The sequence below is a fragment of the Microplitis demolitor genome, chromosome 10, assembly GCF_026212275.2.
Source record: "Microplitis demolitor isolate Queensland-Clemson2020A chromosome 10, iyMicDemo2.1a, whole genome shotgun sequence".
NCBI lineage: Eukaryota > Metazoa > Arthropoda > Insecta > Hymenoptera > Braconidae > Microplitis > Microplitis demolitor.
The window spans coordinates 8,118,109-8,135,855 of NC_068554.1; the positions used below are offsets into that span (position 1 = coordinate 8,118,109).

At 27.8% G+C, this 17,747-nt stretch overlaps 2 protein-coding genes across 4 annotated transcripts; one reads left to right on the plus strand and one right to left on the minus strand.

Annotated features, from left to right (window-relative positions):
* Positions 1–2,979: 2,979 nt before the first annotated feature.
* LOC128668765 (putative mediator of RNA polymerase II transcription subunit 26) lies at positions 2,980–15,741 on the minus strand. Of its 3 annotated transcripts, XM_053742405.1 has the most exons (5): positions 5,804–6,246; positions 4,867–5,006; positions 4,663–4,712; positions 3,699–3,764; positions 2,980–3,600 (listed from the first exon to the last, which is right to left on the minus strand). In XM_053742405.1, the coding sequence occupies exons 4-5, from the start codon at positions 3,759–3,761 to the stop codon at positions 3,010–3,012; spliced, it is 654 nt and encodes a 217-aa protein (XP_053598380.1). In that variant the 5' UTR covers positions 3,762–3,764; positions 4,663–4,712; positions 4,867–5,006; positions 5,804–6,246; the 3' UTR covers positions 2,980–3,009. The 3 variants fall into 3 exon arrangements, with proteins under 3 accessions (XP_053598380.1, XP_053598381.1, XP_053598382.1); XM_053742406.1 differs by lacking the exon at positions 4,663–4,712; XM_053742407.1 differs by lacking the exons at positions 4,663–4,712; positions 4,867–5,006; positions 5,804–6,246 and adding an exon at positions 15,667–15,741.
* LOC106693851 (uncharacterized) lies at positions 6,705–16,370 on the plus strand. Its single transcript, XM_014443193.2, has 4 exons — positions 6,705–7,586; positions 8,234–8,481; positions 8,557–8,616; positions 14,144–16,370. The coding sequence occupies exon 4, from the start codon at positions 14,817–14,819 to the stop codon at positions 16,368–16,370; it is 1,554 nt and encodes a 517-aa protein (XP_014298679.2). The 5' UTR covers positions 6,705–7,586; positions 8,234–8,481; positions 8,557–8,616; positions 14,144–14,816.
* The last annotated feature ends 1,377 nt before the right edge of the window (positions 16,371–17,747 follow it).

The window sequence follows — 17,747 nt, forward strand, 5'->3', positions numbered from 1 at the left end:
ACCTTTATTAAATTGATTAAATTATAAGAAAAAACAGATAAAATAAAACTCGAATATTCCTAAAATGTTTCCCGATAAAACAAAAAACACATGTTTTTAGTATTGTTTTTAGTATTTAAAAAAAATATAGCGTAAAAATTCATTTGTGTACAATAAATTGTTTGTTTAATAAACAAATGAAAAATTATTAAAAAATTATTTTTTTATAAAACAAGAGAACATGATAAATTATGGTTAAAAAAAATAGTTCATTAATATTAATACTAAGCAACAAAAAAAAATTGTTAATTAGCAAAGGCGCTTTTTAGCAATAAAAAAATTTTTTTAAGGGACGATTTTTTTCTTAAAAATCATTATTTTCATCAAGCATCTTATTCCCAAAAAAAAATTTTTTTTAATTTTATTAACAATGCATTTGTTTATAATAATTATTTGAACGATGTAAGCAATAATTTTTTCAAATTATTGTTAAGTAGCTTTTAGCAATAAAAAAACAAAATAATCAAAAAAATAAAATTCCTTGATTGCTTTTGTTACGTTTTGGGAAATTACCCAAAATTAATTAAAAATCAAAATAATTTTTAATTATTTAATTTTATCCAGGTTTGGCCTCGTTAGAGTGTCTATAGACCCCTGGTGGGCCGTGGTCGTCGATTATTTTATTAATTATTAATTTTAATTGTTTTTCGCGATTTAAAGTATTTTCGTTGCCGGTTCCAACTCCATATAATTATTTTTACAATAACAGGTGAATGGTAGGAAAATTGGCAGGAAATTTGAGGGAAACCCGAACTGCTGTTGAGCGCTCAGGGTTATAGGACAGGGTAGAACTGCTAGTAAGCGCTCGCCCCTGGGTATTAATAGAGATATGGATAGGTCATAGTGTAAGTGAAAAAAATGGGGTGCCAATTGGCACCCCACAATAAGGTTAAATTAATTTAGGATTAATTATAATTTATTAATTATGGCTGGAGAGCAGAGGTTTGAGCTCCATGAGCTCTCTCGTAAGACTGACTATTTCGTCACTATAAAAATATAATAAAGCCAACAGAGTTGACAAAATGTTGACGCTGCATCTCAGGATCCCTGTGAGAGAATCGTCGTAGCCCGGGTCTCATGCATCGTCATCTGTTTTGCCTACCCGCGAGCCACGGCGACTCTCTTATCATAACCGATTTCCGTTTCATTGTATAAAATTATTTAATTAAAAATAATTAATTTAATTTAATCAACAAAATATTACGGAAACGTAACACTTTGTTTACATTTTTAATTTTTCAATTCCTTAGATCGTAAATAAAAAAGTAAAATATCGAAATTTTCTAATTTTTCCAATGGCAATTTTTTCTAAACCCATTCAAGAACCGCTCTACGAAGTGAAAAAAATCCTGGATTCTTAGTTTAGAAATAATCGGAGTTTTTATATAAACTTTAAACGAGTAAAAATGAACTAAATAACAAAAGCATAGTTAATTGAAAAATTGAGGTAAAATTTTTTTTTCGGTGGATTATTATTAATCCATGTGTTTAGAAAGAACCAAATTTTTTTTATTTCTCAATATTTATATTTAATCGGTTAAAATAATTTTGTTCTATTATGCTATTGATTCTATTAACACGTGTGCATGCGCTGCTACCCGTTTTTAGTCCCATTTTCACCGATAAATTAAAATTATAAATATTGTTGGTACAGTTCGGAGAGACAGGACTTTTTTTTGGAAATTTCCTGCTCTTTGAGGATCTTTTTACAGATTTTGGATATCTCAAATAGTTGTTGAACTATTTGTAAAAAACCAAACCACTTTTTTTTTTTTTTTTTACTAAATTGTTAATAACTTACAATTTTTGCCAGGCCCAAATTTCCACTTTAATTTTTCTTTTATAGATGCCATTTCGAATCAAATCAGACCTTAATCATAATTTTCGGTGGTCTTGGACAGATTTTCGTCAAAAAGGCACTTGTTAACTAGACTAATATGTTTATATGCGTAAATACCCTGGTGGAAATATTTCCCAGAAAAAAGTCTTAGAAATTCTTCAGAAGTCTGAATAAAACTTTCTGGAAGTCTTACTTTTTCAGAAAAGTAAAACAAAACACCCCAAAAATCTTAAAAAGTCCTACGAACTCAGAATAACTCCTCAAAAGTCTAATATTTTCTGAAATTTCGGACTTTGTAGAAGAGTTATGAAGATTTACTAAGATTAATTCAGAGTTCAATGAAAAAACACGGAGAACACGCAAAAAGAGTTGTGAAGAGTTACTAAGACTAATTCAGAGTTTAATGAAGAAAACAGGGAATGCAAGAAAGAGTTTTTCAGAAATATTAAGTTTTATAAATTCTTATAAAATAGATATCAGTTTGGAGAGAAAAAAAATATTGATGCAATAAATCAAATCGTTATAATATTCAAAAATATATTTTGATCATTCTTAATTTTTTTCTGGTACATAGAATAATAACATATTTACTTTTTCTCTGATTTGCAGTAGTACGAAGTGTTTTTTATTGAAGAAGTTAGGTTTATTGAGATATTGTAAAATAAAGAAAAAAGAAAGATTTAGCATACTGCGCTAAAAAAAAATTTTCTGTTTCTATTTTTAAACTTTGATAATATAAAAAATCAACTTTTCACAAGTTAACGGTATTTAGATGAGAACTTAAATTTTCTACGATCGATCAAGTTTTAATTAAAAATCTTCCTTGACAATAAATAATATTAATCGTTGAAATTCAATGAGAACTTACGACAATTAAAATTTATTTAATCGACTTTTATTTTAAAATGATTAACTAGCCTAATAATTGTTTGTAAAGAATATTTTGAACAAATTTTTGAATGTTCCGGCTAGAAAGGCAATAATTTTTATTGCATAAAAATTTTTCAAAGTTAAATTTAGCTTATGTTAGCTTCTGGACTTTACAATAAATACAATAAATATTTTAAATTAAGTATCATGGCAGTCATTATTATCTTAAATTTATAATTAAATAACGATATGATGAAATACTAAATAGAATTAGTTATTGTTAAAATTTTCTTTTTTGCACTAGTTATTGCTCTATCAAGATAAGTGTTATAATTGACGATCTCCATATCACGTATTTCACGAAATTTTACTTTTTCATTTAAATAATTAATGTAATGTAGCTTCAATAGTTCTTTTTTACGAGGAGTTAATTCCTTACGATCTCTTGTATTTTTTTGTTTTCGGACTACGCGTTGAGAAAGTGTTATAGGCTTCCAAATCTCATGAGCCATGGTAATAATGAATTTCGAAAGAGTATGAGCATCGAATGCAGTACGGGCTACACTGCTGGGGATATTTATGTTATCTCCAACGTGGAACATGCTGTTAGTTAGGTAATAGTTAGGATTACGATAAGGACATTGTAATTGTTGTTGGTCTTGTTGTTGTTGTTGTTGTTGTGGTTGTTGTTGTTGATGTTGTAGCTGTTGTTGTAGTTCTTCTATTTTTCGTTGGTTTAGAGCTATTGTTAATTTAGATTGCTGAAGCTCACGTTTCAGTTTTCGTATGTCTTCTTCTTTTTTTGTGTTCTCTTCGTACAGTTGCTTTGTCAACTGATTTGAATCTACATTCTGAATATAAATCGCATTTATTAAATAAGTTTGATAATTATGAGCTCAATGATGAAAATTAAAATGTTAATATCGAATATAATTTATATTACGCTTACCAATATGCTCTTTAAAATAGGACGAGATTCCGAAACATTGCGCCCTGTTGATATTGATGACATATCCTACAAAAACATAATAAATTTTATTTTATTGTTGAGTACTCAATAGTAAGGACTAATGACACAGATTCAATAATCGGTTAAAAATAAATGGTGGTTAGATAAATTTTAAGTGATATTTTCGTTTTGCTTTTTTACATCTAAAATTTTTAAAATAAAATAAAATGAACGATTGAGCTCTAAAACATATTGATAATTTTAGATCCTACTGTATAAACTACGAAAATAATGGAAAATCATCACACTTTTGAGCTCAAAAAGCTCGAAATGTAAAAACATTTAACATATTGAGCTTACACAGCGCAATAATGAAAAAATAGGTTCAATTTCGAACAACAATTTTTTGGCGTATGCATAGATGACTATTTGGAATAACAATCAGTAAAAAATGTTTTTATACAAAAAATTTTGACATATGATCATTACATGTATTGAATTGTAACTCATTATATTTACGCAATGATATGAAGACAAATTTTTTTGATGAAATTACATTCATGCCATAAAATGAAAAAACAGAAAATTTTTAGAAATTTTTTAATAATTTTTGCAAGGCTGTAACTTTGTGAAGAACAAAATAAAAATTTCTAAAACATGTCAAAAAAAATCTAAAAAAAAAATTGAAACTATTTTTTTTGTTTTCGAAAAATTTTTTGGAGATTTTTTGTAAACTTTTTTTTTTGTCTTTTTCTTGCATTTGCAGAATAACCAAAGTAAATATGGAAGAAAAGTCGAAAAAGAACTATTTTTTTATTTTGATTATGATTACAAAATGAAAGGAACAAAACTCTTTCCTTTAATTTAATAGAAAAACTTTGATCAATTGACTCCGAAAAACGATTCGATAGATCAATTCAAAAATTTACAGGATTATTGGGGGTATATTCAGCTAAAAAAGTACCTGGCAACATTAGTCTTTTTATCGATATTTGCAGAGTAGCGGTTGATTCTCTAAAAAATCAAAAAAAGAAATTTTTTTATACTTACTGCTAATGGATGTTAAAAATAAAAAAAAAAATTTTATTGTAAATGATTAAAGGACCTTGTAAGAAATTTATTCAAGTTTTTAACGCCGCCCTCAAGTTTACTGTGCGATAATTCGTACCTGAAATATCGATGATCAAACCCAAAAGGATCATTATCCTTTTGAAGACTGATATCTCAGCAACAAAGTGTCTTACGAATCTCTAAAAAATGCAAATTAAAGCTGATTCAATTAGCTAACCGACCTATGTATTGGCTTAGCTGAAAAAATTTTATAATAATTGTATTATAAATGTATTATAAAATACAACGTAAAAATTGTCATTCAATGTTTTATTGTTTTTTTAAATTACCATCTTTATCATATTTATTTTAATTGCAAAAATAACGAATATTTTGTAATTGATGAATTAAAATAATAATATATATTCAGTGAAATTTAAGTTTTTTCGAGATCAAAATATTGACATGACCCAATATAAACACTTACATGGAAAATGTGACTATATTAAAAATTCGAGTGATGCACGGAAAATTTTATTATTAAAAATATATAAATTTTTTTCCATGTGTTGGTGGTTGAATTAAAAATATTTTTTTTATATTTTCATAATTATATTTTCATACATTTAAATTAAATTTAAAATATAAAAAATATATAGGAAAATTAACCAAAAGTTAGCGATTAAAAATCTATTTTTTCATCAATTTTTTTTTTTAAGGGGTTATAATGTTTCGAAATAAAGTTACATTCTATTAGTGATACATAATTAATTTCAATGTCAGTAATTCATAATATTCATATGATTTCTATTTATTACATAAATAAAAGATATTTAATATGTGCTTGCATTGAAATCTTATTGACAACTGTCTGTACAAAACTTATTTCACCGAATAACATACAAAACAGTTAATTGGGCCACATTCAATCAGCAAACTTGAAATATTATTCATTATGTGAATATCAAAAAAAAAAAATTTACAAAAAAGTGATTCGGTAGTTTAAAAAATATCGAAGTTAAATTATTTAAAAAACTTTATTTCAATGACCTTACCTGCAATATGTAGTATCACACATTTGAATTTTCTTTCGCCCCTCTGGTAATGAAAAACATTATTTTTTGTCCATCGGTTATAATTAACGAAATTTTTTATATATTTAGTGCTAACAATCAGTTCTTTATCAGCCTCTTTAGGTACTAATACCAATGCGTACTTCATTTTAGAAATTTGCTTTTGTTTGATTTGCTCGGGTCACTTAACACGACTGAACGACAGTTAGAATGCTTACACGGATGTACAATAGGCACGGCACGCGCTCTACCGCATAAAAACACCACAGACTAACCATTTATCTCAAAACGGGGGTAGAGGCATCAACTGTTGTTGTTAAAAGTGTAGGCACATCACACGTCATGATTTACCCTCTCCATGCGGCGTACCAGAGTAGCGCATAAAGACTCGGCTTGGAAGGAAATTTTTTTTTTTTGTTTTTAACTTTTGATCCGTCGTTATCGTCACTATCTTTTGAATTTATTATTTATCTAAAAAAAAAATATTACTCGAGTACTGACTCGCCTTTAAAACAATGAAATGTTTTTTGTTTTTTCAAATTTTAATGGTGCTTTATCGTAATTTTTTTAAATTTTAAATAACTTATTAATTACTTAATTAATGATGAATAATTAGTTATTAGTAATAAGTTATTACGTTCTTAATAATTTACATGAAAAACAAAGAGCTCGAGCTCCCCCCTATGAAAAAAATTTATAAAAAAACGTATGTTTAAATATATAAATTGTTCGAATATATAAAAAATATAATTATAAAAAATATATATATATATATATATATATATATATATATATATATATATATATATATATATATATATATATATATATATATATATATATATATATATATATGTATATAGAGGGATTAAAAATATGTTTTTTATACATGTTTGATAGGGATAGAAAAATCAAGTTTTAATGAATATAATAAGGTAAAAGATCTAGTACTTGATCACTCCATGTATTAGTATAGCTATATTTAGTAAATATAGATATACAAATACATGAAGGATCGAATGTATATGTAAGCATGTGTATATACAAGCATAAGAGGGGAGAGGCTGAAGAGTAGGGAGTTGGAGATCCTTCTGACTTAAGATGTTACTTCACCCCTGCAAGAGCCAATACAATTTGAAAGAACTTTAGCGCCTTGAGTTACACGTGATCTGGATGCACTCATAACACGGGTTAGCTACAGCCAAAAGTAAACAAAGAGGAAGCATTTCGTCTATTGACTATATTTAGACTGACACGCTTATCGTCATAAATTATAGTCATTTGTGTAGATCTCATGCTCATGAGTACGTGTCTGATAAATGTAATTAGATGAAATGTGATTTTTCTGATATCGTGAAATAAATCAATTGCATTATTTAGTTGCTTTATTCGAACAGCCAAAGTGAAATCTTATTTTATTGAAACATAAATTGTATGTGGTGATCAGTTATCTGATTAGTGAATTATGTAAATAATAGCCTACAATAAGGACTGAAAATTTGTAAAGTATATAATAGTGTAGCTTAATAAAACTTTCAAACCTCAATTTAGTATTATTTAATCAGATAAGAGTGATAGTTTTACTTCTATCCATTTTAATTAAGACAGGCTATTGTATTTTAATTATAAATTCATTGTGATGAGTTATTACAAGTGAAATTGAAGAATGAAGCGAGGCCCTTATAAATTATATTTGGGTCCTGATGGTGACGGCGTTATACCGCGATCAACTTTTTATGACAAAATAAAAAAAATTCGTTGCGCTGTAAGTATAAGTTTAATAAATTTATTTATTTCTTGGATAATAATTAAATAACCCTGAAGTTAGCCGATATCCGCCATTTTATAAATAAAAAATCTTATAACTTTATAAAAAATATTTTTCGAATTTTTAAAAAATGCTCGTGTAGATTTTTAATTTTCTAGACAAGTTTTTTTTTAAAAAAGATCAAAAAATACATACTCTAGTTATAATTTGAAATTAAATTTTAAGGTTACTGATTTTTTATTTCAAAATTTTTACAAACCTCTTAACTTAACTTTTTGTAAACCTCTTAAAATTGTAAGTAAAAATCAAAAATTTATGAGGTTTCTAAATTTTTAAATAAAAAATCAGTAATCTTAAAATTTAATTTCAAATTATAAGTCGAGTATGTATTTTTTAATTTTTTTTAAAAAAATACTCGTCTAGAAAATTAAAAAATCTACACGAGTATTTTTTTTAAATTTGAAAAAAATTTTTTTTTCTAAAGTTATAAGATTTTTTATCTTAAAAATGGCGGATGTCGGCTAACTTTAGGGTCATAAAAAACTAATGATACATTCATTCAGACAATTATAATGTTATGAATATAAATTTGAAATATTTTGTAAAAAAAACTTATGTATATAATATTTTGATTTTTTCGTTAGGATACAACTGCAAATAAAAGTAATCAACTTTACAATCAAACTGTTGATGATCATGATACAAATGCAACTAATTTATTGCTCACGTGGAAATTTCTGAAGATAACAACTTATCGTCAGTAGAAAATGTGGATGAAATCATTGCTTCTCCTATCTATGATCAAAGCTCAACTACAATCCATACGGTGCCTGATTCTTGGATATATGGAGACTATGATACAGAAACCCTGGACCGAGAAATTTGGTTTGACGTAATATACTAACGTTTAGTTAATGAAATAAAAAAAAAATTTAGAATATTATAATTATCTTTTTTTTTTTCGTAGGCTGAAGACTCACCATCGGCTGAAGATTTTTGTATGGGTTCTAATAACAAGTTTAACCAGGTATATATGTTGTCAAATAATAAATCAAACTAATTATAAAAGTTGTAACATACCCACCTTTTTTTTTCTTAGCTAAATGATTCTATGTAACAGTTAATTTTTTTACATTTAAATAAGTCTAGTTATTTTTTTGAATGAAAGATGCGATTTCGAAAGTGTATTTAACAATTAGTGTTTTCTTTATATTGTAAAATATTAGGATTGATATCGGCTTGTCAAACCTGATTGAATTCGATATTAAAAGTTACTTTTTTACTTGTGAATAATTTTAATTTAACGAAAAATTTCAGTGTGTTGTTATAAATAAATACAAATGCACAGTTGAAATATTTGTGTTAAATTTAACACAAATCACATATCTCAAATGGTCCACTCAATTTTTTGTATTAACTTAACACATTATACTTGTATCTAACAATAACACAGGTTTAAAACTTGTTGAGATCAGATAGATAACACATTTAACTATAGTTAAATTTACACTTGATAGTACAGAGTAATTGACACGAAATATTTAACCATTGAATTTTTATACACAAGAACACAAAATTTTCAACTGTGTGAAGCTTAAAATATTGTAAGACGGCTTACACTATATTATACATAATGTATATGGGTTTTTCCATGCCTAATCGAGCACTTCGAATTTTAAATTCTTAGATTCTTTGAAAGTTGTATTCAGTAACAGAAGCTGTTTTGATTTTTTTTTAATCGTAATCGAGTTGCGATTTTTTCAAAAAAATTGATTTTTCTTTTTTAAAAGCTTGTCGATTGGTTAATAGTAAAGCAAATGAAATTTTTTTTTATTTTCTTTGTTTTGAAATGAACTTTTTGAGAAAAATAAAGCAATATTGTTGTATTTATGCTGTTTCTTTCTCAAAAAAAAGTTTAAGATTTTTCGTACATCCTTAAAATCACCTAATTGATGTTTTTTTTTAATTGATTGAAGCAAAAATTTTTCTGCAGTATACAATATTTCTTATAAAAATACTTCGAAGCGATTCGGAGACGCAGAAAAAAATCTCAAAGTCTATTGAAAAAAAAATTGCAAGTAGTGATCATCAAAAAAATTTCGATTTTTTTCAAAAAACTGAGAAACAAAATTGGTAAACCTCGGAAAATTGTTGATTTAATTCAAAAAAGTGGAAAATAAATCGAAAACACCTATAAATAATTTTGTTGTTTTTTTCAAAAACTACACCCCGAAACAAAGAGAATTAACAAAAAAAAATAGCCATGTGGTTTATTTTTGACCAAGTCACAGGCTTTTAAAATACTGGTACGCATTGGATTTCTTTTTCGTCAGCAACAATGCGGAATTTAAAAAAACTCTATCCAAAATAATTTGCAAGGAATAAAATTGTTGACAAAAATGGTTTCATAATATTTTACGATAAATCTGATAGTTTCACCGAAAAAGTTGAATAGTGATAAAATTAACAACGTATCAAGCTTTGACCTTGAATAACTTTTGAAAAATTGAACTTATCGAAAAATGATAAATAGTATATTACACACCTAGGGAAGGAAAGTAAGAAATGTCTCAGATCGCATGTAATTGTTGGTCGAGGCGAAGCTGAGGTCAACAAACGTGTGATCTGAGGCTTTCTTATTTACTTCCCGAAGAGTTTATACTATTTTTCTCGTCGACGGAGGCGGAAAGCGGCAACTTCGTTTTGCAGAGCGGGACGAAAGTTGACGCTTTCCGCCCGGAGGCGAGAAAAAAAACTTTTTATAGGGCGTTCAATTTCCAACAAATATTTTTTATTGATTTTTATGATACGTCAATTTGCTAATGCGTGATAAAATTTCGAACTTGAAAAAAAAATCTGAAAACCACCCGACCCTGCGAACCCGCCCCAAAACTTTCGGCTCAGGAAGCTCGAAAACATTACTACTTGTAAATTTTTTAATTTTTCGAGCTCAAAAATCTATTAGACCGATAAAACATACCTTCACTGAAAAAATAAAATTTTTGTCCGACGATATCTTTGGAACGAATCAATCGATTTGAACGTTCTTGATAGTAATCGAAAGGGCTCACCAAGATTTAAAACTGATTACATTTTGAGGTGAATCGAGCAAGTGGTTTATGAATTATACGCAAGAAAACCTAAAAAAGAATTTTTTAACTTTTATTTGTCATATAACTTGTAAACTACATGACCAATCAAACCCAAAAATTTAATCAATGTTAAGTCTTGGTAAGTCCTATTGATTGTCACCAAGCAGGTTGAAATCGGTTGATTTGTTCCAAAGATATCATCGGACAAAAAAAGTTTACACACACACACAGACACACGCGCGCGTGGACGTCCATCCGGAAATATTTAGAATAGCTTCCTAGGACCTCAAAACGTCGACATCTGATGAAAACTCGATTTTCGAAAATCAGAACAAAACCTATAACTTCTTTTTTTTTGAAAATTTGCAATTTTCGTAGCGGAAAGTTAAAAAAATTTCCCATGTTAATCAAATGGGAAATAGAAAATCGTGACGAAACACCCCTTTATATTAAAATTAAGTTGCCGTTTTAGGAGGGTCATTTTTTTGGCATTCTGAACAACTTTTTCAGAGTTCTTTTTTAAAATGTAAAATGTGTCGTCTGTTTGGAACGACTATTTTTTTAGTCACTCCCACTTCAAAATATTGTTGTAGACATTAAAAATAAAAAATTCCTTGCAAGTTTCAGCACTTAAATTTCATTTTAAGTACTTTGCATTTGATTTTGAATTTTTCCGATTTAAAATACATAGAGAAGTTAGTATTTTTTTTTTTTTTTTCAATTCTGTAAATCTCAGCATTGCAACTTATCGGGTCAGAGTTTGTGGTATTTTTAAAACAATTTAATACGCTTCAAAAGTCTCCCGAGTAATTTTACTGAGACTCTAATTGTTTTTTCTGTAGTTTTTAAAAATAATTTTCTTTTTTTTACTTCCCGCTAAGAAAATTGCAAATTTTCGAAAATTCGGGAAGTTATTGATTTCACCCCGAATTGTGAAAATCGAAATTCTAACAGATGTCGACGTTTTCAGGTTCTAGGAGGCTATTCTGACTAAATTCAAGATGATGTCCGAGTGTATGTATGTATGTAAATATTCTGTAACTTTTGAACCGATGAACCGATTTTGATTTTCGAGGTGTCATTCGACGCGGCTTGTTATTTACTATAAACACTGAAAATTTAAGCTTAATCGGTAAGGTACGTTCGGAGATATTTCAAAAATAAAATTTTTTCATAAATGTTTTTTTTTGAATAAGTTTTAATTCGCTCGATGGATTGATTCCGAAATCTAATCAGCTCTAAAGCTTTGTAAGCCGCGCCGAATACGACCTCAACCATTAGAATCGGTTCATTCGTTCAAGAGAAACCGTTAACGATAGAATAAAAAAAAAAAATTTTTTTAGTATTTTGGGAATTTCTCCAAAACGACTGGATAAATCAATTTCAAAATCTGATTAGTTGTAGAACTCAATAAAATGCGTCGATTGCTACCTTAAACGTCTCAATCGGTTTATTCGTTCGAGAGATATCGTTGTATAAAAAATGGTAAAAAACGTTATTTTTCGAAAACAAAGGCATACAAAAGTATTTTCGAGCTCGAAGAGCTCGAAAATGTATCGACAACAATTTTTTGAGCTCGAGGAGCTCGAAATGAGCGGGAAGTTTTGGGGCTGGTCCACAGGGTCAACTGACAGACCGATTTTTTTATAATGATGCGGGTTTTTAGTTGATTTTGATTAAATAACGAAATTTACAGTAAAAACGCAGGTAATGATTTTTTAGAAAATTTGATTCTTCACAAAAAACATCCTCTTAGTTAGGTGGATCAAGTTCTTTGTTCACGTGATATAAGGTAAAAGCCCCCATTATTGACATATTGTTTTAATTTATTAATTTTTTAATTAACTGTATGAATAATCACATTGCTCAAAACTTCTTATCAATTTTTTGATATTTTTAAATGGAAAAATAGTTCAATTTTATTTCTGGGTATAAACTATTCGCTGTAAAAAAAATTTATTTTCCCGACTAGGCCACTTTCGCTAGAATGTTTGAAATTTCTTAACAATTTCGTTTAGAGAGATCGTATTTTTAGAAACGAATTTCCTTATATAGTTCTAATGTAAGTGTATTATTATTAATTGTTTCAGTTTATCTATAGTCTAAATAACCCCAGAATCATTAATTTAGACTGATAAATCTTAATTATCATTTCAAAATAGCGGGCGTCAATAGTCGGTACATAAAAATTCACGTGTGTCAACTAGCGACAGGCCACAAACTCAAGTAATTTAACCTCCTTAACATACATATCGATAAATTTATGTTAACACGCTGTCTAGTAATTTCATAATAAACAAAACATTGAATAAAAAATTGTCGAATCAAGAATAGTGTCGTCGAATTTATAAAAAAATAAAAGTGTGTCCTAGATGAATTTTTAATTGTAATTATCGTATTTTGTCGTTTTCAATTAAAACATTTATTATTAATTTGAACCTAATTGACGGTGGTCTTTAATCATTTTTTATAAACTGCCGCGCATGCGCATTAGACCTGTCAATAATGGGGTCCATGGTATATGTCAATAGTTGGCTCTGACACTATTTTACCCCTTCAATAATACCTGCACTCGACTTGTTGGTTTTTAATTAATATATTTTTTATTTGATTCATTGCTATTTGAGTAAATTAGTTTAAATATACAAGTAGAGACATCAATTAAAACGTCCAATGCAAAAAAGTTGATTATATTAATTTTAAATACGATAAAAAAATTCAAACAATCACAGACATTCTTATAGTTCCAATAATGGGGGCTTTTACCTTAGGGATTTTATTAATTTTGTAGATAAAATATTTTTCTTTTAAATTAGACCAAATTACTTTCAATTTTAAATTTAAATAAGTAAATAATTTTATTATTATTAATTAAAACCCATTAATGAAAATACGAAGGATTGAATTTGATACGCTTCGGAAAAATTTTTGACAAATATTTTATTTACAAAATTAATAAAATCCCTATATCACGTAAACGAAGAACTTGAGCCACTTAACTAAAAGGACCTTTTTTGTAAAGAAATAAATTCCCTAAAAAATCGTTACCTGTATTTTTACTATAAATTTCGTTATTTAGTCAAAATCAAATAAATACCTACATCATTATTAAAAAAAAAAAATGATTTTTAGAAACAGTATAGAAAAAACAATTAGAGTCTCAGTAAAATTACTTGGGTGAATTTTGAAGAGTATTAAATTAATTAAAAAATGCCACAAACACTGACCCGATAAGTTACAATGCGGCAGAGATTTACAGAATTGAGAAAAAAAAATCCTAACTTCCCAATGTATTTTTAATGGGAAAACTTCAAACCAAATGCAAAGTACTTAAAATAAGAATTAAGGGCTGAAACTTACAGGGAATTTTTCCTTATATTTCATAAATCGAAAATTTTTTGAACTCCATAAACTTATTAGCAATAAGTAGTGAATAATTAATGAGTTTACTTCATTTTTTAGAAAACTTCTAGAAGTGAAGAATCTGATACTTACTGTTACAATCAACCGCTCTGTCAATGTACTTCAGTTACACGCGGAGAAGCAATGATGATGACACTCATGCTTGGGGCTTAAGAGTCTTTGACATGGAAAGCTATAACTGGTATTCTATCTATGATCAACACATTATTTGGAAGTAATGTCGTTCCAGCATCGAAATTTCAATTATTCCAAATCTTGGAAATGAATAATAATAATTTCTCACATCATTTATATTGCAATGAATGTTTTTATTATTTCGGCGTCCGTTCAACGTTGAATAGTAACGAATTTGTTTGCCAAAATTGTGAAAAACATTACACTTCATCGAACATATCGTATTTTTTAACCCTAGATTTTGCTAGTCAATTGAAAAAAATTCTCGAAAGTTCCGAAGTTCAAGAAGTACTATTAAATCTTATTGAAAATGAAGAGGAAGAAGAAGAAAATTCCATAAAAAAATATAACCGATGGACACATTTATAAAAAATTATCAACTCCTGGACCAAATAATCCTTTATGTAATAAATACAATTTTTCCTACACTTTTAATACCGATGGTTGCCAGGCAGCAAAATCTAGTAATCTTTCAATTTGGCCCACATACGTAACTATAAATGAATTGCCGCCAAAATTAAAATCAAAACATCTTATAATGACTGGTCTTTGGGTAGACAAAGTAGAACCTGATATGAATCTTTTTTTGAAATCATTTGTTGATGAAGCAAACGATTTATCTAATAAAGGTTTAAAGTGGAAATTGGGTGAACAAACCATTACAAGTAAATTTGTTCCACTGTGTGCTTGTGTCGATTCTGTTGCTAGGTGTAAAATGCTTAACATGAAGCAATATAATGGTAGATATGGGTGTACGTTTTGTGAACACCCTACGGAAACTGTAAATAAATGTTGTAAATTTACTATGTTAACGAAAGTACCAGTAAAAAGAACTGATAAATCTATAAAAGATCAAATGGTTTTGGCAAGTGAAAATGAGTACAGACAAGATGTTACAGGTGTATGGGGTCCATCACAATTAATGAATCTAAAATATTTTGATTTAGTTGACGGAATGTCTCCCGACTATTTACATTCAATTTTGCTTGGAACTGTGAAACAACATACAGAATTGTTATTATCATCGTTCGGAGAAGAATATTATGCGGGAAGTCCTAATCAACTGGAAGCAATCAATAGAATATTATTAACATTTAAACACCCAACATCTATAACACGATCACCGCGAGATATAATTGAAAGAAATAAGTGGAAAGCTTCAGAATGGCGTTCATGGTTGCTTTTTTACTCGTTACTATGTTTAAGTCAAATAATTCCACATCAATACTTGGATCACTTGGCATTACTTGTGGAAGCTGTGACGATTCTTTTGGAAGATAAAATTACAATTGAAATGCTACAAACTGCAGACGGATTACTTATTCGATATGTTTCCTACTATCAAGAATATTTTGGATCAGAACATATGACGTATAATGTACACTTACTTTTACATATGGTCAATAGTGTAGCTAATTTAGGTCCACTGTGGGCACATAATACTTTTTGCTTTGAAAATGAAAATCACTTCATTTTAAAGATGAAAAAAAGTCCTTCTCATGTAGGTCTTCAAATTGCAAGAAGATATTTTTTTCAAAAATCACTCCCTGCTTTCAGCGAACGGTTTAAACTTAGTGATGCATTTCACAAATTTTGTGATAGAAATTTAACAGGCCGTCTTAAAAATATATTTAAAATTGATGATTGTATTTTAATAGGGAATGGAAAAAAATACAACTTAAATGATTCAGAAAAAAAAGCAATTGATTTTACTCCTGTTAAATGTAAGTCATACAATAGATTGATTTATGACGGAAACCGTTACACATCGAAAGGTTATCGCTTGTGTCAAAAAATAGATGATACGATAATAATGTTAAAAGATGATAAAAAAGGAATGATAAGCAATATTTGTTGTTTCGAGGATAAAAATGGAAATGAAGAAATAAAAATATTCTACCAGGAAATAAAACACACAGGAAAATTTTTCCACTCTACTCGACACGTAACTGTTCATAGCATCAATGAGTGCCTTATAACTAATGATTTATATGTATGTAAACCAAACTCTATAATGCGACCCGGAATATTAAAAAAAATAGGAACAAAATATTATATAATAAATATACCAAAAGGATGTTATGGTGATTAAATCAACTTCAAGCAAAAATCCTAATAGTTTGTCATTTATTATCTTACATATATTAACCACGTTTGTTAATAATTTTGTATAAAAAAAAAATTTTGTAAAGATTTTTTTTTTTCTCTAAATCATGTATACACATATATTTATTAAAAAAAAATTACAACAGGATGTTAAATTGCTTTTTTCCGTACTTAGTGGAGAACCACGTAACTTTATACTTTTGGGAAAGAGATTTTTCATATTGTTAAGGCCATTCTCCAAGGGTGCCCCCCACTTTTTTTCCAAAAAATGTGGCGCCGCCTGGTGGCCGGTAGCCGCACTAAAAAAAGTACTAGAGCTGAAAAACTTTATAATTAAATTAAAATTATTTAGAATAAGCAGATGCAAAAAATATAAATTTTATAATGAATAAAAAAATTAAGATTATTTTTTTAAATCATTAGTTAGTTTAAGAAAAATTTAAAACCTGAGATTGGAAAATAATATTTTCATTGACCTTGAACTGTCAATATCATATTTATTTTATATGAGTAATTAAAAAATAATTTTAATATTTATCCAAAAAAGGCTAACGTACAAGTAATTTTAACGACACGTAGAATATTCAAAAAATTACTTACAGTAATTATAAATACCCAGTTGAGCGTAGTTTCTTTAATAAATTTCAGCATTATATTTGCCATTTAGTAACTTTTTATTTTGACAGATGTAAACATCAGGTCTGTACTATTTTGTGGGCGCGTGCAGGGCGCTCAAATATTGTAGCGGGAAAAATTAAATTTTTTAAAAATTCATTTTTTTCAGAAATAGTAATAATAAAATTTTATTTTGCACGCCTCGAACGCGAAGCGGAGAGGTTGTGCTTTACAACGGACTTGTCAAGGTCACGCGATTTTTTATTTATTGGTATCAATTAATTGAATTTCGTATCATTAAAAAAGTATTAAAAGAAGATATGTACCGTAGTTGTTTAATAATTGATTATTAATTTGATGAATCATAATTGATTTTAATATTAAATTTCGTTCGAAAGGAAGTATCTCATTGTGCCCGCAAAAATGAAATTTTTTTTTTAACGGTAGCTGAAATTTTCTTTAGTTGCTTTGAAAATCATTAAAAAAAAAGATTTAGCGTATGTGAGACCTCGAAAACTTACACTCAGTAAATAAATAATAGGAGTTACTATCTAGCTATGGTAAAAATTTCTACCATCAATCAGATAGTAGTAAATATTATCTACATGATTGTATATAAATCATGTAGATTGTAATATTCACCATATATTTATGATAATTGTTACAATCCTGTATAGTAACTAGAGTTCATTATTATATTATTTTAAATAGTTATATTTATAATCCACATGGTAACAGTTACCATCAG

What these genes read in the sequence shown, in the direction of transcription:
- LOC128668765 (XM_053742407.1), bottom strand. Translation starts at nt 3,761, where the DNA reads ATGTCATCAATATCAACAGGGCGCAATGTTTCGGAATCTCGTCCTATT. An exon ending in CTATTTTAAAGAGCATATTG is followed by an intron (nt 3,601 to 3,698) that starts GTAAGCGTAATA and finishes ATTTATATTCAG; the next exon opens with AATGTAGATTCAAATCAGTT.
- LOC106693851 (XM_014443193.2), top strand. Translation starts at nt 14,817, where the DNA reads ATGACTGGTCTTTGGGTAGACAAAGTAGAACCTGATATGAATCTTTTT.